The sequence below is a fragment of the Pelodiscus sinensis genome, chromosome 5, assembly GCF_052426305.1.
Source record: "Pelodiscus sinensis isolate ZL-2025 chromosome 5, ASM5242630v1, whole genome shotgun sequence".
Lineage (NCBI taxonomy): Eukaryota > Metazoa > Chordata > Testudines > Trionychidae > Pelodiscus > Pelodiscus sinensis.
Window position 1 is genome coordinate 38835429 of NC_143056.1, and position 21304 is coordinate 38856732.

General features: G+C 47.9%; 1 protein-coding gene across 1 annotated transcript in view; it reads right to left on the reverse strand.

Annotated features, from left to right (window-relative positions):
• The window catches only part of TSHR (thyroid stimulating hormone receptor), a 74778-nt gene that overhangs the window by 15890 nt on the left and 37584 nt on the right, over positions 1-21304 (reverse strand). Inside the window, exon 8 of the mRNA XM_089778258.1 lies at positions 6127-6204. Within this exon, the coding sequence (XP_089634384.1) occupies positions 6127-6204 (78 nt within the window). The remainder of the gene's footprint in view (positions 1-6126; positions 6205-21304) is intronic.

A 21304-nucleotide genomic window follows, 5' to 3' on the forward strand; every position in this document is an offset into this window, starting at 1 on the left:
GGTTGGTCTCATCGCCCCAAACCTCAGTAACATCCAGGATCTCCGCCCCAGACCAGGAAGGTGCAAGTTTCTTTCAGGCCTGGGCAGGCTCTTGTGAGCTGTCTGACTGCTCCCTGGGAGCTGTGGAGGGCTGGGCGGGAGCAACAGAGTCACTCATTGTTGCCAAAATCCAAGTCAGCAGCAGCTGCTGGGTGGCTCAGGGTTGTCAGGGCCTTCTGTCTGACACTTTAAGCTTTAAGGGCTCCAGGGGAAGGGGGAATATAGAGTTTGGTTGAGTGTAAACAGAGCTGTCAGCAGAGCCCATTAGAAGGGCTGGAGGCCACTTATTCCAAAATAACTTCAGCTGCCCTATCTACACAGGCACTATTTCAGAAGAGGCGTTCTTCCTCATGGAATGAGGTTTATAAATGCCAAAATAAGCTGCCCATTATTTCAAAATTATTTTGAAATAACAGAATTGCTGTGTAGACACTTGCATAGTTATTTCAGAATAATGTAATAATGTCCGTTATAGATTTAAGGCCAGAAGGGACCTTTGTGATTATAGTCTGATTTCCTGCACTTTGCAGGCCTCACCTACCCACTCCTATAATATGCTTATAACCTGTGTCTAACTTTCTGAAGTTTGAGGCTGCAGAGAATCCTCCATTTACTGTAATTCAATTGTCTCACACTGCAGAGGAAGATTAATCCCCTCCCCCCCGAAGGGTCTATGCCAATCTGACTCAGAGGAAAATTCCTTCATGACCCCAAATATGGTGATCATCTAGACTCTGAGCATGTTGACAAGACCCATCAGCCAGACACTGGGAAAAGAACTGTCTCTAGTAATGTAGAGTCTTCCCCACTTAGGGTACGTCTACCCTACAGAGAAGATCAAAGTTGCCGCTGTCAATCTTCTGGGGTTCGAATTCGTGGGTCTAGTGAAGACACACTAATTGGAACTCAGAGGGACACTCCGGTTGATGCTGGTAGTTCTGCTCCCATGAGGAATAATGGAAGTCAAAGGGAGAGTGTTCTCACTTCGACTTCCTTCAGTATGGACAATGCCAAAAGTTGAGTTTAAGGTACTTCGACTTCAGCTATGCAATTAATGTAGCTGAAGTTGCGTATTTTAATTCAATCTTATCCCGTAGTGCAGACATACCCACAGAGTACATTTCTGGCTGTTAGAGATATTTGTTAATAGCCATTATGAACCATGTGGGAGCTGCAGGGCCCCATGCCTGTGGACACTCAGGTAAACAAAGTGTCTGGAGGCCGGCCAGCAGCTAACTCTTGACAAAATGCATGCATCCTGAAGTTTCCCCACCCTTGACTTTGAGGCACAAATCTAACCTGCAAAAACAGGAGGAGAAGAAATCTCTCTTTATATGCCTTGAATTCCAGTTCTCCACTTTTGGTTACCACAACTCTAAATAATAAACCCTGATCTATCTGCAGCCTCAGAGATTTTGACTATTTATATAGTTATGTATTTTCATGTATTATCAATATCTTTAGATGTTTATTACATACACACAAAATATTTTGCCTAATATTCCCTTCTCTGACAATGAAACCATTTTGTAAATAATCTTCTGTCCTATAAAGGTATTTGGGAAACCTGGAGCATTTAAAGCTGTGGTCCCCGCCATGGCGCCCGCGGGCGCCATGGCACCCACAGGGGCATTTGTATGCACCCGCCAAGTGCTCAGGGCTGGCCTGGCCCTGGGCACATGGCGCACAGTGAGCGCCGTCCCCGGGAGCGCGCGGATTGGCCGCCCGCGCTCTGGGCGCGGGGCGCTTGCAGGGGGCGCGGCGCTTGAGGGTGGGGCCGCCAGCCCTGGGCACGCAGCCCTTGGAGGGGGCACCGGCCCCGGGCACGCAGCCCTTGGAGGGGGCACCGGCCCCGGGCGCGTGGCTATGGGGGGGCCCTGCCCCCAGGCATGCGGCTATGGGGGGGACCACCCCCGGGCATGCGGCTATGGGAGGGGGCGCCCCCGGGCGCGCAAGTGTCCCCGCCCCCTGGCGCCCGGCGGGCGATCGGCCACGCCCCCTGGTGCCCGGCAACCTCAAATGGTTGGGGACCACTGATTTAAAGGGATAGATTTCTAGATGCACAGTCACTGCCATTGCAAGCTGCAGCAGTGAGAAAAGACTTTAAGAAAGTTAGCAAAGAAAAACAGTCTTGCGCCATTTGAGACAAAGGAGGGTCTCTTTCGGCTTTCAGTTTTCATATAGGTTTTATGTTCCATAAGTAGTGGGCAAAAAGAGGGAAACAATACAGGCAGACAGTTAGAGAGACCCACTACCTAATAGATTTCAGTATTAAGGCTAAAATCAATTCTGCTGTAATAATGAAACTGTAAAATTAAAGAATAAATACCCAAAAGTGTTAAACTATAACTGGAATATTATTAAATTGATTTGCTCTCTGGCTTTTTGCCTTGATTTCCCTGTCTCATATTCCACCTCCCATCCTGAACTCCTGGTCACCAGCAAGGACTTTCTAATATAGGATTGAGGCAACATGTGTGGATTTTTTTCCTGCAAAGCTGTCATCTGCCTGTTTTTCTGGCATCAGTCACATTCAGAGAGGAAGATCATGCCTCCTACAACTTTCATTACCTAGTCTAGTTTGGAGGATACTTGATGGTCCTTAAGTAAACCTGTAACCCACACATCATGTTGATGCAATGACACTGAATATGACAACACAAGTTGTCCTGTCAGACAAAGTGAATCTGGCAACGTCATTTGTAGTGATCTGTGCAGCTGGCATCACTGCCATGATTACCAACAGGATACACCCTGCAATTCAGCGACTATACCAGGAGGAAGGAATTTCAGAATCTCCTACAAGTAAATGAGAGGCTTTTTAAAGTCAGCCTCCTGCCCTATTCTTTCAGCATTTCTCAGCACCACATTCTCTCTTGCATAGCATCCATCTTCTACATCACAGGTGGAGAACCTTTTTTGGGTTCGGGGCCACTGACCCAGGAAAAATCAGTCAGGTGCTGTACACAAGTGAGAAGCAAAACAAACAAATAAACCTCCCCTGGGAGTGGCCCCCGAATGAGAAGGAGAAAGACACTCCCCACATTTCCCATGCACACCAGAGCCGAGGGGAATCCAACCAATTCGATTTTGTGTGCCCCAGCCCTGGGATGAGGCATTTGGGCGGGGGCTGGAGTGTCACCACAGGCTCCCCAGTTCTGGGGGGTCCCTGACTCTCGGGAGCCAGATCCAGGCAAGCCAGGGGCTGCATCTGGCCCTCGGGCTTGAGGTTCCCCAACCCCTGGTCTACATTAAGCCTGGACAGATTCCCATCTGAATCTATCCATTCCCCTTAAACCTAAGCTATAGAGAAAACAAACAACTAGGTTTCTGTCCAAAAAAAAATGTATCCTAGAGTCTTCAAACTTTTGTCCTTCTTGTTTCAAACTTTAGAAATAGCAAGAAAATGACATCTTGTCTTCCTTGATTTTTATGGCAGTCTATTTGAAGGATTAGAAAACAGGACGGGGAGCCAAATTATACAGGGGGAAACAAAAATAGCAGCAGCAACAAAATAATTTTAAGAGTTGACTAAAAATCCCTTTCTATTTCAGTTTCCATTTCCTTATTAATTTTGCTTCTACAGTCTTACTAGTTCTCCAGTTACTCTTTTGGGAGAAACAGAATAATGTGGATCTGTATTTCTAATGTAAAATACTAAGTACTTCTAAAACTTTTTTTACCCCTTCTTTAATCATTATAAAATAGCATAAATAAATACACATCTAAAAGGCACAAACTCAACTATTTCCTATTTACTTTTATTCAGCTCAAGGAATATTTGAGCTGTATTTCAAACCCAATCCTAAGTAAGTATCTTGCAGTACAGAACATTTTAGGTAATAAAGCCTATGTCTATACTGCCAGGTTATTTTGAAATTAGGTATTTTGAAATAATAACTCCTGAAATAACTATTTCAAAATATGCTTATTCCTCTTCACAAGCAAGAGTTATTATTTTGAAATAACAAGCCCCGTTAGGGTACATCTACACAGCAGTGTTATTTTAAAACAACTGACGTTATTCTGAAATAACAATGTGCGTCTACACTACAAGCAGTTATTTCAACATAATGTCAAAATAATGTCAAGCTGGAGGACTTCTTACTCCAACTCCTCATTTTACAAGGAATAAGGAAAGTTGGAGGAAGAGTGCTCTTTCTTGGACTTCCTGCTGTGTAGACAGAGCCAAAAGCCAAAATAAGTTATTTTGACTTAAGCTATGCAATTGACATAGCTCAAGTTGCATAGCTTATTTCGGCTTTAGCCCTACTGTGTAGACATGCCATTATTTCAAAATAACAGCCTTGTTATGGTATGTCTACACAGCAGGGCAAAAGTTGAATTAAGATACATCACTTCTGCTACATCATGTGCGCAGCTGAAGTCAAAATAATTCAGCTTTTGGCACTGTCTACACAGCAGAAAGTCAAAGGAGGAACACTCTTCCTTCAATTTCCTTTACTCCTCGTAAAATGAAAGTTGCAGGAGTTGGAGCAAGAAGTCCTCCATCTTGACATTATCATATATATAGTAGCCCAGTGACTGAGAGTCTGTAATGCTGATGTACACGGCCATGCCCCCAGCTGTGTACATCAGCGGCCCCCTTCCCCTCCCGCTGGGGTCCAGCTGAGTGGCGCAGCATGAGCGCTGCTAAGCTGGGCCCCAGCGCGAGGGGAAGAGCGGTGGGGCGTTGACGTACACAGCCGGGGGCGTGGCCGTGTACATCACCGACCCTCCTTCCCCTCCCGACATGGTGCTGAGTGCTGCGCCCCTTAGCGGGGCCACCGTGGGGGAGAGGAAGGGGGAGGCGGTGACGTACACGGCCCCGCCCCTAGCCGTGTACATCACTGCCCTGCCCCGCTCCCTCCTGGCAGTCCAGCTGAGCAGGCAGCACTCAGCCAAGCACCACAGTGGGAGGGGAAGGAGAAGGGGAATGGGGGCAGGGAGAGACAGAGGGGAGAGAGAAGCAGGAGGAGGAGAAGAAGAGAAAGGGAGAGTGAGAGGCAGAGGGGGAAAAGAGAAAGAAAGAGACAGAGAGAGAGGCAGGAGGCGGAGGAGAGCTAAGAGAGAGGGGGGAGGCAGTAGGAGGAGAGAGAGAGAGAGGGAGATGGAGTGAGAGAGCTCAGGAGAGAAGACCTGAAAATCCCGTCTTATGATGGGCTAATTGGCTAGTCATATATATATATATAGTAGCCCAATGTTTGTGACTCTGTAATGCTGAAATGCTGGCTGTTGCCCTTGGCGGTGCTGTTGCCTGAGTCATATCCTTCACCTCCCACAGTGGTGCTCGACTGACTTCTACCCCCCTGCTGCATGAGGAGCACGGGGCCCAAATGGCCACTTGCGCCACTTGCTACCCCGTGACAGCCTGGCTGAGTGGCACAGAAGTCAGCCGAGTGCCACGGTGGGAGGGGAAGGGGGGCGGGGCAGTGACGTACATGGCCAGGGGACAGGGCCTGGACATGTACGTCACCGCCCTGCCCCCCTTCGCACCCCCCCTCCTCCCTTCACCTCCCACAGTGGTGCTCGGCTGACTTCTGCGCCACTCAGCTAGGCCGCCGTGTGGGAGAAAGTGGCGCAAGTGACCTTTTGGGCTTCGTGGTCCCCTGAGTGAGAGGCAGGAGGGGGGGGGGGGAGAAGAGAAAGAGAGAGATAGAGAGAGAGGCAGGAGGCAGAGGAGAGCTGAGAGAGAGAGAGAGAGATGGACATGGAGCAGAGACCCGAAAATCCTGTCTTATGACGGGCTATTGGCTAGTTTCAAAATAATGGCTTACTGTGTAGACATGCACTTCGCTATTTTGAAATAACATCAATTATTCCAAAATAACGCTGATGTGTAGGTGTACCCATATTGTGGACACTTGCCTTCTTATTTTGAAATGAGAGGAATTATTTCGAAATAACTCCCTACAGTAGACATGCCCAAAGTGAGGAAATAGCTCCAGAGTAACAACTTTTATCACTAATGTTATTCTGCGAGCATATCACCCCTACTCTTTTGTTTTCTGTGAGTAGTCCTAAGGATGATGCAGTGCTAATGAACAACCACTTTTAAAATCATCTCCCCACTTTTCTCCTACTCACAGCAGGGTTGGTCCACTGTGCACTCCCCAAAATGCATCTTCTTCAATAACTTTCAGGTATGTGTTCTTGTGCAGGTAGCTGCAAAGAAAAAATGCACAATTATCTGGTGATAAAATTATATATCTCCCATGAACTACCATATGTTAAAAGGAAATAAAAATATGAACACCCTGGTGAAAAAGAACAAGAACTAGAAGCTGCACGAACCCAGAGTTACAACATGGACCTTTTATTTTTTTAATGCTTTAAATAAACTTGACAGAGAGCCAACAACTGCCCACATGAAATTTATTTGGTAACTGTCAGTCCAATTGCTAATGGTACAAGTGTCCACATCACAAGAACTACTTCAGTCACAAACTGAGTAGAGGCAAACAAGACAGAATAAGTTATGTATAATGAACATCCTACCTAAACTTTAAGAATTGTCCTTCCAGAGTAGGGTTGAAGCACACTGGCTAAGCAGAATGGAGGAAACTTGCCTTGCCACTGCATGTACTATAGTTATTCTGTGTAGATCCCTTTGTCGTAATATGTTCCCAGGACAGGTAGTATGGAAGGAGGCAGTGTGTAAAAATGGAGTGGTAGTGTTGGCATTCCTGTTGAGGAGGAGATATTGAACCCTCAACCAAAATCTCAAAATAACTAGTAAGATGTGGAGAGTTGAGATGTTACAGGCTGATCTTGATTTTGTCTCCTGTGATGTTTTTTCTGCCTAAGTCTCTGATCATAGGTTCATTGCTGCTGGGAATAGGGTGCTGGGAGGAACAGCTGGGTATGATAATGGCCTTGATTCTTTCTGGGCTTCAGTACATACATGCCTGGTGTTTTGAGTGTCGCCCTGGAATCTTTAAGAGTGTGTAGAGATGTATGGTTATTTTCAGGGAAACACTTCTGTCCTTCAAAAGGGAGATCTTTCATAGTTGTTTATATCACTTTAGGAAAAGCGGAGAGATAGAGCCAGGATGTTCTGTGCATTACAAGGGTGGTCACTAAGGCTATGTCTAGACTACTGCAAATCGAAAGTGCAAATGAAGTGCAGATTTAAATATCCTGCACTTCATTTGCATAGTTGCATCTAAGCACTTTTTCCAAAAAGGATCTTTCGAAAGTGAGAGTGCAGTCTAGACGGGGTTCTTTTGGAAAACAAACCCTTTTTCGAAAGAACCCCTCCTGGAGTACAGCCAATAGGGAGGGCTAGAGAATGTGAGAGAAGCTTGCCTGTCTTCTGCTGAATTTGTGCATAAGGGACTTCAGTCTTTATCAGTCTGACACCTTTCAACAGCACTAAATTCAGAAAGAAGTTTAAGTTGAATTGTGTTATTTTGAAAGCTGACAAGAACCCACCTCCCACAGCCAGATCTTTATCTCCAGAGGTCAGAGTCAGAAGAAAAAAGTGATGATACTACAAATTGCACCTCCCAATATGAAAGTAGCTGGATCTTTGTGCTAAAGTGTCTGAAGTAAAACAACATTACACTTCACATCTTTAGGTTTCAAAGTCAACATCATATTGGCATTACATTTGGAATCCATGTCTTCAGAATCTACATTTTATTGAGAAGAATGCAGAGTTATTATTTCTGAGGGTACGTCTAAACTAGCTTGTTAGTTCGAGCTAGGTAGGGTAATGAGGGCAAGCAGAGTTGCAAATGAAGTCCGGGATTTAAATATCCCGGGCTTCACTTGCATGTTCCCGGGCGCCGCCATTTTTAAATCCCTCTTAGTCTGAACTCCGTGCCCGCGGCACGGAGTAGGTAGATCGAATTAAAGATCCTAATTCCATGAGGAGTAATGGTAGTTCAAATTAGGATCTTTAATTAGAACTACCTACTCCGTGCCGCGTGTAGTTGCGGGCACGGAGTTCGGACTAAGGGGAATTTTAAAATGGCAGCGCCCAGGAACATGCAAGTGAAGCCCAGGATATTTAAATCCCGGGCTTCATTTGCAACTCCGCTTGCCCTCATTACCCTACCTAGCTCGAACTAACGAGCTAGTGTAGACATACCCTGACTGTTTACAGACAATTCTGTTCTAGGTCATGTGTGGAAAGTTTCATTTATAACAATAGAGATTACAGACTTCTTAAAAAATGAATACAGGTGAAGGTATTCTGCTGGTTCACATCATAACAGCTTAATTCAACACATGTTTAGAACTCCAAATTAGGGTGAACTAAGATTGAAAACTTGTTTCTTTTATATGATAGTAAATTCTAATATGGCCAGCAGTTCTAACACACAGAAACTGAGATTAGCAAGACTAGTAAATCCTCAAAAAAATCCTCAAATTATATTTTATCAAAATAATTCAACATTAAGACAAATATAATGACTAAAAACTTTCATTCAGAATGTATATACTAGTTTTTGGAAAGATGAAAGTATTTGGAAAGATGAAAGCTCACAGTCTAGAAGATAATTTCCTCAGGATTTATAAACACATGTCACTTCTTGGGATTTCTGTGAACACTGACACATAGGCTACGTCTACACTGCAGTACTATTTTGGGATACTATTTGGGAGGTATCCTGAATAGCTATTTCACATCTTTTGAGCGTGTCTATTATTTTGAAATACAATGGGCTCGCTATTCTGACATCTCTGTAAACCTCACTCCATGAGGAGTAAGGGACATTCCATGAGGAGTAAGTGCTGTGTAGACAGCATCAAATTTCAAAATAAGTGATTTCAAAATAACATCGAAATAAGATATGCAGTTTGTGTAGTTCAAATTACATATCTTATTTCAACCTACAGTGTAGTGGAGATGCACCAATAGTCTGGGAATGCTCTGGTATTACCCATCAATAGTCCCAAAGGGCGCATCTACGCAGCAGGGCTTAACTTGAAATAAGCTATGCAAATTGAGCTATATCAATTGCATAGCTTATTTTGAAATAGCTTATTTCAAGTTTTGATGCTGTGTACACAGCACTTATTTCAAAATAGAACACTCTTCCTCCAACTTCCCTTAGGGCATGTCTACACTTGCCCCCTAGTTCGAACCAGGGAGGCAAATGAAGCACACCGAAGTTGCAAATCAAGCACAGGATTTAAATACCTTAAGGGATTTAAATACCTTATTTTTCTGAAAGGAAAGAGAGGGTGTGATCCTGTGTAATCATTTTAGAGTCAATCAGATATGAAAGGTTGCTTTTCCTAATGGGTTTTCTTACATTTCTCTTTAGACTCATGTCTCATACAAAACTATCAGAAAAAAAATCATGACTACTAAACAATGTTTTTTATAGTCTGTCTCACTAAATGCTCATTTTTCTCCATTTCTTAAAAATGTCTAAGTGCCATGCATCTCAGCACCATTATTGACTACTCTGTCAAGACCCAGACCAGAAGCTGCACTCAAAGAATCAGAGTCAGGGTATGTCTATACTACAGACGGTTTTTGTTTTTTTTAAATGGCCATTTTTCTGAAAAAACTTCAGTTATGTCCTGTGACGGACCCGCGGGGGTCCGCACTGCCAAGGGGGAGGCTCCGCCCCCCTGCAGCAGGGAAATCGAGCCGTCACTGCAGCCGGTTGAGGCAGTCTTGGTCTCCGGCTCAGCGAGGCCAAGCAGAGAAGCAGCGCAGCCCTGCCACACAGGAGGCGGGGCCGAACCACGCTAACACTCCCCGGCGGGATGCCAGGAGAGCGCACGGGCAAGCGAGCACCAGGAAGCTCAGGAGGCAGGGTTCCCAACGCTCCGCCTGACATCCCGGAACGGGACAGCACAGAGGGGGCTGGGCGCTGGCGCTCAGCATCCATCCCCAGGCTGTTTGAAAAGTGGCCAGGCCAGAGTTAGCGGGGGGATGCACGGAGGAGGTGGCCCCGTCCTGGCCGAAGGAGGGAAGACCTGCCCCCGCGCTGGAGGAACGTAAGCAGGACCCGCGGGCCCCCGGAGCACCAAGAAAGACCGGAGGCGGATCAAGCAGGATAAGGTCCCGCGGCGGGTTTTTGGGCCAGGCCACTCAGGAGGGGGATAGGAAGCATCCCGGGATGGCGCGCCTCTGGTGCCCGTGGACAGAGGAGTTTCAGGATTAACCCCCATCTGTCGTGCAAGGGGAGCATCACCTTCTGCACTTAGGGCCCCGGGCTGGGTCCCGGTGGAGAGGGCAGGCCCAGGTCCCCCTTCCCCCACACGCTCCTATCCCAAGGGTTCACGGCCACGCCAGTGAGCTGGAAACTCAACTCAGCTACTACATACTTTTTCTGGACCTCGCCCAGGGTACGGACTAGACTTCAGGGTGGTGGACCCTACTCAACCCTTTGATAGGGGGACTCACGGGTTGGCTGAACCCCCCTCCCGATCCGGGAGAGGGAGATCGCACCTGAGGACCTGTCCCGAAGGGCAGAGGACCTAAGAAACAGACCCAAGTCTGGCAGTGGGTCCGCTGAACCCCCCTTCCGGGTGGGAGGGGGTGGTCGCACCCTTAATACTGTCACATGTTCACACTGCAATTGTGTTCTTTCGAAAAAAATTGAAAGAACAGAAGGGTTTTTCCAACATTGGTAAACCTCCTTCTATGAGGAAGAAGCCTTTTTCCGAAAGAGCTCTTCTGGAAAAATGCATGTGTAGACAGGGAAGAGGGACTTCTTTTGCAAGAAGAGGAAAGAGGAAAAAGCACAGGTGCCCTGGTGGGCCTTCTCCCGTAGTAATCACAGCTTACATGCAAGATAGCATCCAGACTGAACTGCTATCTTTTGAAAAAGCAGATGGCTTTTTTGATATGCTTTGGCAGTGTGGACGCTCTCTTTTGGAAGAAGTTTTTTTGAAGATCTCTTCTGGAAAAGCTTCTTCTGAAGGAAGCCTGTAGTCTAGACATAGCGTCAGTGTAGGAATTCAAAAGCATTTCTAGTTTCTTCTTCATATCTGACTCTGAAGCCACTGTAGTAACACCTACTATGCAGGCAAGGATATTTGGGTGACCATGTCTGGCAGGCCAGTCCTTGGGCGTATGCAGAATATGCAGCTGTCTAGAGCACTATTAAATTTGGAGCAACTGGTGCCCCAAATTTAGTGGTGCTTGAAAAACCTGCATGCTGCGTATGAAGACCCTGGGCCCAGGGCCAGCGGCAGAGCCCTGGGGCAGTACCTGGGACCCAAGACGCAGGGTTAGCAGTGGAGGCCTGGGCAGCACTTAGGCTGAGTGCAGGAGTGGTGGCAGAGACCTAGGCAGTAGCCAAGGCTTTGGCTGGGTGTGAGGCTAGTGTGGAGGCACATGTGGCATCCAGGACCTTGGCTAGGTGCAGAGGCCAGCAGTGGAGGCCCGTGCAGCTGCAGTCCTGGCAGCTGGGAACCCAAGTAAAATGTGGGAGTGCTGCAGCGTGCAGTAGTTCCCATGACTATGCTTTCTGACCCTGCTCCTGCCCCTCCCCACAGTCCTAAGTGCAGTCCCCACTCAACAGTGCATAAGTAAAGGTAGCAATAGAAAACTGCTGTGAAAAGTAATATTAAGAATTATACAAGTATCAATTTTCAAAGCAGGCTTCATTAGATCACCACCTCTAGGTTCGCACTGCTGCTGGCAACAGATGCTGCTTTCAGAGCAGGGTAGCCAGAGACCAATGCTGAGTGGGTGCCCAGCTGTGAAGGCAGCGCCACTGCCAGTAGCAGTGAAGAACTTCAGAAGTAAGTGAGGTGATGCAATACCTGCCACCATTTCTTCAGTGTCACATTTGACCTTTGCTCTGAGTTAAACACTGCTCTGGGAGGGATAGTTACAAGGGAGCTAAGGCATATTTTGGCATAGCTATAGCTCTCAAAAGCCCCTTTTTTCAGTGATGCTCCTGCGTGTGTGTGACTGTTAAATTATAAACTACTTTTTATTTGCCTATTCTAATGTTCTGATTGGTCTGAAATGTAATGTAGCTCTTCAGCTGCTGATCAAGACCTCTAATGTTGTATGAGGCCCACATTTTAGACTAAAAACAGCAAACGTGAGCCTGTGATACTATAATTCTCAGAGTCCAATTTATTAAAATCGTGATAATATAAATTAAGGATGTTAAGTATCATATAATTCACTAATCGAATAGTCGATGCATTTTTGCATTGACTATTCGATGATTGGCTAGGGCAGCACTGCCCTTTTTAAATGCCGCTGTGGTGTTTCAAAGGGGCAGTGCTGCACAGCTGATCCTGGGCTCCGTGAGGTACTGTCCTTTTGAAACACCGTGGCCGCATTTCAAAGTGGCAATGCTGCACAGAACCTGGGGTCAGCTGGGAACTCCAGCTGACTCCAGGCTCCATGAGGCGCTGCCCCTTTAAAACGCTGGCATGGCATTTCAAAGGGGCAATGCTGCCTGGAGCCCACAGTTAGCGTGAGACTCCCCAATTGACCCCGGGCTCCACACTGCGGCGTTGAAAGACGCAGTGGCACATGCAGCCCGGGATCAGCTATGTGGCAGCAGTCCTTTGAAACACTGTCGCAGCGTTTCAAAGTGGCAGCGCCACATGGAGCCCAGAACCCCAGACTATGTGCGGTGCTGCTGCTTTGAAGTACCCTCCTCCCTCCCCCCCCCCCCCCGCTGCCTCTATCTGATAGAGGCAGCAAGAGGGGGGGGGAAATGACTAGTTGACTATCCTGTCAACTATCCAAAAAGTATTTGCTTATCGGATTGGCAACTAGTCCTTAACATCTTTAATACAAATACAGTACTTTTGTTTAGGAACAACAATTCGCTGCATTATGTTTTACAATACTTTAAAAAAGTAAATACACTATATTGCAATAGAGAGAGGTGTGTAATTTTCTAAAACATTAGATTTAGATTATATATTTTATAGCAGTTGAACTGTGTTTTGTGAATGTGCTTGCAATGCCCACATAAAGGCCTTGTAACCTCAATCCTGGTTTAAGATCCCCTGAATTAGATCATTCTTGACAGCTGCTTGTCTAACCCAGGGCTACTCAACTTTGGAAGCTCTGGGGGCCACAATGATGCTCAGAAGGGCCGCAACTTAAGTGTGGTTGGATATACATGCAAATATACATGCAAATATATGCAAATAGCTTCTTTCACACGATGGGCATGAGTACAAAGATTAAGGCAAGACTACACAACACACAGGCCCCATTTAAGTCAGTTCTGATGATATTAATAAAATGCAATATTTACCTAATTTCCACCCATATGACAGCACTTTTAATGAGCAATGACAGTCCAGGAATTTAACTACTGAAACCCATATCAACAGAAGTCCATTATATTGATTACTTTTTTGTTTTGGCTCCCACCCACAGGTAACAGGTTGAGCCACGCATAAATCCAAACTGCATTGCGGGCTGCAGACAAACGGGCTCCGGGCCACACATGGGCCACATGTTGAGTAGCCCTAGTCTAACCTGTACTTTAATATTTCCAATGACAGGGATTCCACAACCTCCCTTGGCGATTTGTTCTACTTAACTACTCTGATACCTAGCTAGTTTTTTTCTAATGTCCAGCCTAAACTTCACTTGCTGCAATTTAGGCCCATTGCACCTTGTCCTATCCTTAGAGGTTAAGGATAACAATTTGTAAAAATCTTTTTTGTACCTGGAGAAAACTGGCGTGTCCTTCTTTTAGCCTCTATGTTAATGGACTCTTTGAATTCTTCCCAGCCTATTTTAATCCATTAATTAGATGTGTGAGGAAGGGGGAGGGAGGAATTAATTAGCACTGATGTGGGGCATGGGGTAAGTATCAAACCTAGAGATGGCATTCACCATAGCGGAAGTCCATGCAGAATCTAACCGTCCCATCCGATTTAGGAACTAACATGACTGATCTAAGCCACTCACTCCGATACTCTTCCAGCACCCCCAGCATTAGCATCTGGCCCAGCTCTTCCCGCGCCGTGTCGCACATCTTCCTGGGGAGCGGGCATTTGTTGTCCCTCACCTTTTAGCCTGGGTTGGTGGCAATGTAATGACTTGTAAGCCATGGTCCTCCCAGGTTTGGCCAATAGGACATGCATAGACTTGGCAATTAGCTCCCTTAGCTGTTCCCATTGTTCAGGTCAAAGGACTTGTCTGATGCCTACCAAGTGGTGTTACTGTGAGTCTCTGGCCTGTGGCCTTAGCTCTGGCTCCGAAGGGTACAGAGCAATCATCATGGCTTCTCGATCCTTCCAGGCCTTTAGGAGGTTTACATGATATATCTGGATCTCCTTCCAATGCCTCAGCAGCTGTATCTCATAATCCACCGGTCCTACTCTTTATGTCACCTCAACAGGGCCCTGCCACTTTGCTGGTAACTTGGACTCTGCCGATGGTTACAAAAGCAACACTCAGTCTCCTGGCATAAAAGGTCCTCACATTTGCCCTGTTGTTGTATTGCCTTGTTTGTTCTTCCCGGGCTCTCTGCAAATTCTCTTGCTAGCTAGCCTGACTCCCTAAGAGTTCCCTCAGCTGCAGCACTTTGTCCCATAGGTGGGGATACTGGGGGAGGAGTTCTTTGCTCCTGGGACAAGTCAGCCCTGCCCCATGCTGGGGTGTCCCCGAAGATCTCCTTTGGCATGCTTACCCTGGGTTGTAGAGGTGCCCCCAAGGGGGGGCATCGGTGTCCCTCCAATTGCACTCCAGGGCCACCGGTTCTGTCCTTTGCCTGGCATTCTTGGGCTATGTGGTTTCTGTTCTGGCTTTGGTGGCTCCTCCATTGCTATATAATCCTCTGTCAAGGAGATTCACTGGGCCACCACCCAGGGCCTGGCTCTGTTGGGTACCATTCTTGGCACAGCTGCTGGCAGTACATCTCTGGGCTTACCCAGCTTGGTCTAATATGGGTATTCCAGTGCCTTATGGGGGGGTCCAAATTTTGGTAAGCCATCTGAGCCAGCCTGGTCAGGTAGGGTGCCTGTAGTGTGTCCCAACTCATTCAAATGTCACTAGGTAGGCTTCCAGATCATCATGGGGCCCCATCTTTGTAAGTCATATGGACTACCCTGAGATGCCACCCCTGACTCCCGCTTTAGCTGCTCCTGGTGTTGGATAACCTGCAATTGTTGGCTTACCATCTGTTGGAGTAGTTGGTTCTGCTGCTGCTGCTGTTGTGCTGCCTCCTTCTGCTGGTTGTCCAACAACCACTCGAACAGCTTGCTGGGATCCATCACATCTACCAGATTTTGCTAACTGCAAACTCCCCCTTTTTCTATCTCTCCCTTTTCTCACCCTTCTTCTCTACAACCTCTTGGGGCCCCCTTCTGTCCCTCTGCACTTCCCCTTATAACAGGGACGGAATCTCTCTAAATGTCCACATTCTCTTCCAGTTATCATGGGAGGTGAGGGGCGACATGGCAGATCTTGGGTCTTGTCTGGGTTGCTCCACTCTGTATTCATTCCAACCATTTATTGCCACTGTCAGTGGGGCAGTAAAGCCCAGCAGCCTAGTGAGTAATGACCCCAGTCAGTGGGGAGTGTCACATTATTGGATTTTAAGGTGAGCAGACAGATCACTGCTGCGACCATGGGGGGGTATTTGCCCCAAAGTCTATCCAAAGGGGGCCATGTGAGGTGTCAAATGAAAGTTTATGTTCTATTGATTCTATATATGCTACTCATGTACTTATATGTGGAGTTATGAATATGGACTCTGTGCTGGTACTCTGAACGTTCTCTGCCTGAGGCAGAGCAATGGACCTGGGCTGCCTGTTGTAAAGAAGGTTTGTTCAGTTGATGACTATGCTAATTAGCACAGCCCCAAGGATAATGTCTCTCAAGGTGGCCCATACACACCTTAGGAATGCATCTGGAAACATGCAACTAATCAGGGCATAATGGCTGCCAGCATGTGAAACACAGACAGATCACTTGACCATGTGACCCACTCCAGCTTGGGAGACACCAGGAATGGATATATAAGTGCCATGAGGCGGATTCCATTTTGTCTTCAATTCTGCTACTGATCCTAGATGCAGCCTTGCAAGGGACAGAGAGCCAGGAAGGATTGTGGATCCATCCTAACATAGGATGTGCACCAGAGACTTTTAAGATAACCATTGGTAACTCTGAGCTCATGGGGCCTTTCTGGCTCCCCACCCTGCGCTACTTCCTACCCTGTCTGATGGCCGGCATCTTCCCCACCTGTGTCCTCTGGGCTAGTCATGCCTCCCGTTCTGTCCCTGCTGGCGGGCCTCTGCCATGATGTCTGCTGGCTGCGGTAACTGCTCTGCTGCAGCTGTTGTGGGTGCTGCTGCGGTTGCAGTAGTGGTTGCTGCTGCTGCTGCTCCTGGGCTCTGGCAGGAGCTGCTTCCCTTCCATGGTCAGCCCTCACCTGGCTTTTAGGGTATGTCTAGACTACATGACTCTGTCACCAGAGCCATGTAGATTAGTTTACTAGACATACCTAAACGAAGCAGCGATTTAAATAATCGGCATTTCATTTAAATTAAAATGGCTGCTGAGCTGAGCCGATCAGCTGTTTGTTGGCTCAGCGCGCTAGTCTGGACGCTCCACGGTCGACATCAAAGGCATTTGTCGACCACCCCGTTATGCCTCGTGGGATGAGGTTTACCGGGGTGGTCGACAAATGCCTTTGATGTCGACGGCGGAGCTTCCAGACTAGCGCATTGAGCCGACAAACAGCTGATCAGCTCAGCATGGCAGCCATTTTAATTTAAATGAAGCGGCATTATTTAAATCGCCGTTTCATTTGGGTATGTTTAGTAAACTAATCTACATGGCTCTGGCGACAGAGCCATGTAGTCTAGACATACCCTTATACTGGGCCTGCAGTTGGAGCATGCCCAGCAACGCTGCGGGGGAGGGGACCTCTCAGCTAAGCAGACCTGGTTAACCCTTCCTGGGCCAGTGCAGGATTGGTACACTCCATCACAGGATACAAACTAAAGGATGTCTCAATGGTGACTGATAGAAGTTTATGTAGCTTGTCATAGCAGCCAAAAATGATTCAGTTTAAGAGTAAAGAACCTTTTTGCTATTGGCTCTGTGCAATTGAGAAATCAGTGGCTGGCCTGAGTCCAGTTCCTAGTCCACATCACCAAACACGCAGTTGCAACTGGTACTACCTACCTCACTGTGAAATCAAGCAATAGAAAAGCCTACAAGGAGAAATGGTGCGAGTTACATAACCTAGACAAAACACTAGAAAAATTCTATAGGAAGCAATTCTGAATTCCTTTTGGGATTAATTAGATAACCTAATAAGTCTTTTCTGTATCTAACTTCTAAAAGCTAATTTCTCTCTTCTGTCTTCTGAATGGCCACTCAGACATATCTATACTAGGAAATAATTTCAAAATAAGTAACATCAAAATAATAACCCCCAAAATAACAAAATTGAAATACGACTCCACACTACAGGAGAGCATTGAAATAGCTCAGAATTATTACAAAATAGCACTTCCCCGCAGACTGAAACCTGCCTCAGCTTTAATGCCCCCAGAAGCACTCCAGAGAGGGCTCTAGGAGGATGGACACTTCCTGTGGCTGCTTGCTAAGGCTAGCTGAGACACATGGTTACAGGGGCCCCATGAGCCTCGTCTCACATACTACTCCTCCACTGCCTACCTCCTCATGGGACACCAAACTCATGCTGCGAGCTCTGGTTGCCCTTGCAGACACCACAGCACTGACATTGTGGAGCCAGAGCTGCTGCAAAGCCGTGCTAGGCTCATGGGCCTCATACTGCACCTCATGGCACAGTTCATCCAAAGTGTCCACGTGCTGCTTTAGCATGATGACGAGCAGCCTGAACCGGAGGACCCTTCACCCAGGTCCTGGTAGTCCTGCTGTATCAAATGACCCTCAATCCCTTGGACACAGCCAAACACTGCTCCTGGTGGAGGGAGACCAGTTCAGACTGGTGGGACCACTTCCTCCTGCAGTGATGGGACAATCGGCAGCGGCTCCATTCATATCCCCATCCTGGCCCCTGACCACCGTGCCTCGGACTATAAAAACAGAAAGGGATACTTATCTATGGTGCTGCAGGCCCTGGTGGGCCACAAGGGGCAGTTCATAGACATTAATGTCAGCTGGTTGAGTAAGGCACACAATGCCCGCACCTTCCAGAACTCCTGCCTTTTCTGAAAGATACACGCTAGCATTTTTTCCCTGACTGCACCATCAGGGTCAAGGACATGGACATGCCCATGTGCATCCTGGGCGACTCAGCCTACCTCTTGCTCCCCTGGCTTATGGGCAGCTTGGACCCCACCAAAAAGAACTTCAACTCCAGGCTGAGCAGATGCAACATGTCTGTGGAGTGTGCTTTTGGCCACCTAAACAGGAGGCTCCAGAGTCTCCTCAACCACCTGGACAAGTGCGAGCGCAACTTCCCCGAAGTGGTGGTGGCCTGCTGTGTGCTCCACAACCTATGTGAAAGCAAGGGGGAGACATTCCTGCCAGGGTGGGGGGCAGAGGCTGAAAGGCTGGCCAGCACTTATGAGCAGCCAGACATCAGTTGCAATTGATGACCATATCAAGGGGCTGTGCTCATCTGGGAGGCCTTGAGGGAGAGTTTCAGCCAAGGCCAGCTGTGAGACTCCCCTGGGGCCTCTCCACAAGAGGCTCCTGCATTTCCTCTGTGTGCCTTTGCTCTCCAACCACTCCCTCCCCCGCCCTCTCTTCCCACCTTCCCCCATCTCCTTCAGAGCAAATAAAAAAGTCTTTTTTAACAAACAAGTCTGTTTATTTTGGGACTATACAACAGGGGAGAAATTGGGGAAAGAACCTGGAATGGAGCAGAGGAGAAAAGGGGAAAAAGGGATTTAGGGGTGGGGCTGGGACTGTTGCCTGCCACGGGTAGCTTGGGAGGCTTTGGCTGCACAAGAGGTCCCATCTCCACATGTTCAGAGACCCCAGCGGCCCCTGGGGGGCCTAGGAGGGGAAGTCAAGGGGGTGGGCGGGAGCTGGGAGTTGAGGGGGCAGGGGTAGGGACTTGCAAAGATGGGGGTGGGAAAGTGGCTGGGGGCCTGCTTCATGCACGTGGCCATGCACTCCATCACTTAGGTGAGCAAAGATCACATGGCTTCATGCTCGTGTGCCAGCTGGTCCCAGATGGCCTTCTGCTGCTCTCAGTCAGCCCAGTGCTCCTCCCAGTCAGCAGTCCACTCCTGGTGCTCCTTGTTGAGTCCCCAGACAAGGGACTGAAGGCAGGCCAAGTGGCCCCGCAACAGGTCTTTCTGGGTTCACTTCCTCCTCAGGAAGGTGGTGTGGGAGGTGATGAAAGCACCGTACTCGCAGCTAACCCAGCTGTTAGAAAAGTTATAATAGTAGTCATCCCAGAAGACACTGTGCATGAAGCCTAGCCCTAATCTGAGCTGACAGCAAAGGTCTTGGTTCAGATGATGACAATGTGCTTCAAGCAAAGCCATTTGTTGCCTAGACATCAGGCACTTTGCTGTAGGGACACAGACATTCCAGGGGAGCATCGCTGCACCTATGGCCCTGGGACAAGCAAGCATGGGAAAGTGCTGGCCAGGCCAAGAGCCTGCGGATAGCAAGTGGGGAAAGGGTGGCTCCACTGTCTTCTGTGTCCCACACACGCTGTGTCCAGCACTGACAGCATTCCACAGAACTTCTATCTCTGCCAGCTGGAGGATGTGTGCGCGTGTGTGTTGGGAGAGTTGTATGTGAGTGGCATGATCGTCTGAGGCCTGGGAGATATCCTGGGGGAAGGGGGGACTGGCTCCAGGGTGAGGAGCAGCTCTTGTATGTCGGGCATGGTGGCCTGGCTGGCCTCCTCCTTGTCCTCATCCTCCACAACCCCATCCTCATGGAGGTTGATGCTGGGTGTGTCCTGTACGGACTCGATGACAATGGGGAGGGAAGGGGGAAAAGTGACCATGTGAGGAACCAGAGCATCCACTCTGCTTTCTGACCTTATTGTAGGCCTGCTAAAGCTCTTTAATTTTCATGCGGACCTGGTGGAGGGTCCGCATGTGTCCTTTTTCAGCCAGGCTGGCAGCCATCCGGCAGTAGACATCAGCATTCCTCCTCCTCTTGTGAAGATCCTGAGGTTGGTCTCCTTGCCCCTAACCTCAATGAGGTCCAGAATCTCTGCTCCAGTCCAGGCCAGTGCCCTCTTTCATCTCTGGCCAGGAGCAACCGAGGGTACTGCAGAAGTGCTGGCAGCCAATGGGGCAGGGCTTAGAGGGAGTGCTGAGGTCCAGCATGGCTCCTGGGATGGTGCTGTGTGTCACACGGCTGTGAAAAGTGCCACAAGTCCTTTTCCTTCAGCCTGCTGCTTTAAGCTCTGCAGGACAAGGGGAGCATTGGAGATGTAAGGTGTGGCCAGAGTGGCCACATGTGCAGCTGTGAGAGGCCTCTGGAGGTCAATTATTTCAAAATAGCAGCAGCTGAGTGTCCACACTCATGCTATTTCGAAATAATAATTTTGAAATAAGCATTATTCCTCATGGAAAGCAGGAGTTAATAACCAGACTGTTATTTCAAAATAATGGGTGTGGTAGTGTGGGCCTCCTGCATCTTCTTTCGAAAGACGTGTGGACCAGGGCTCATTGTCTTTCCGCTAATATGCTGTGCTGGGAGAGATGGAAACTAAGCTGAAATTAATCACTTGTCTTGAGGACCGGTAGCACTCCTGGTAGACATAATAAAAATTTCTACTTCATTTCCAGTCCCTGTGACCTACCAAATCCACTGATGCTTTTGTTTGAATGCTAAGTGTCAGGATGCATATTCCAACATCCCATATAATTACTGCCTATGGAAACATATCCCATAACATCTGCAGCTGCACAGAGAAGGGAAGGGGAGAGGAGCTGGAAGGGTGTGAGTCAGTATCAACTGTTTCCTATTCCTGATTTTTTTTTTTTTTTTGGACAATATTGTTATAGAAAGAACAGGATATTTTTACTCTGGCACTTTAAAGATGCAATTCCTTCCTCCATGCCCTGATGATGTATTGACTCTCACTTCATTCTGTTTTGGCATCTTCTCAAGCATCCTTTTGAGTTCCCCGTCGGGGTGAAAGTAACTTAGAGGGGAGTGTGGGGGTACCTCAGTTCAGAGGGTGGGGACATGGGGGTGCAGGAGTTAGGGCCGGGAGCTGTTCAGTAGTCAGTGTTGGAGGATGTGAGGAGGGGATCAGGGTAGAGGGTTGAGGTGTGTTTGGAGGTGTGTAGGAATTGGAGCTAGGGACTGGTGGCATGGGGGGGCTCAGGGCATGGGGTCAGTGTTTGTAGAGGAGAGTGAAGGGGGACAGTGGAA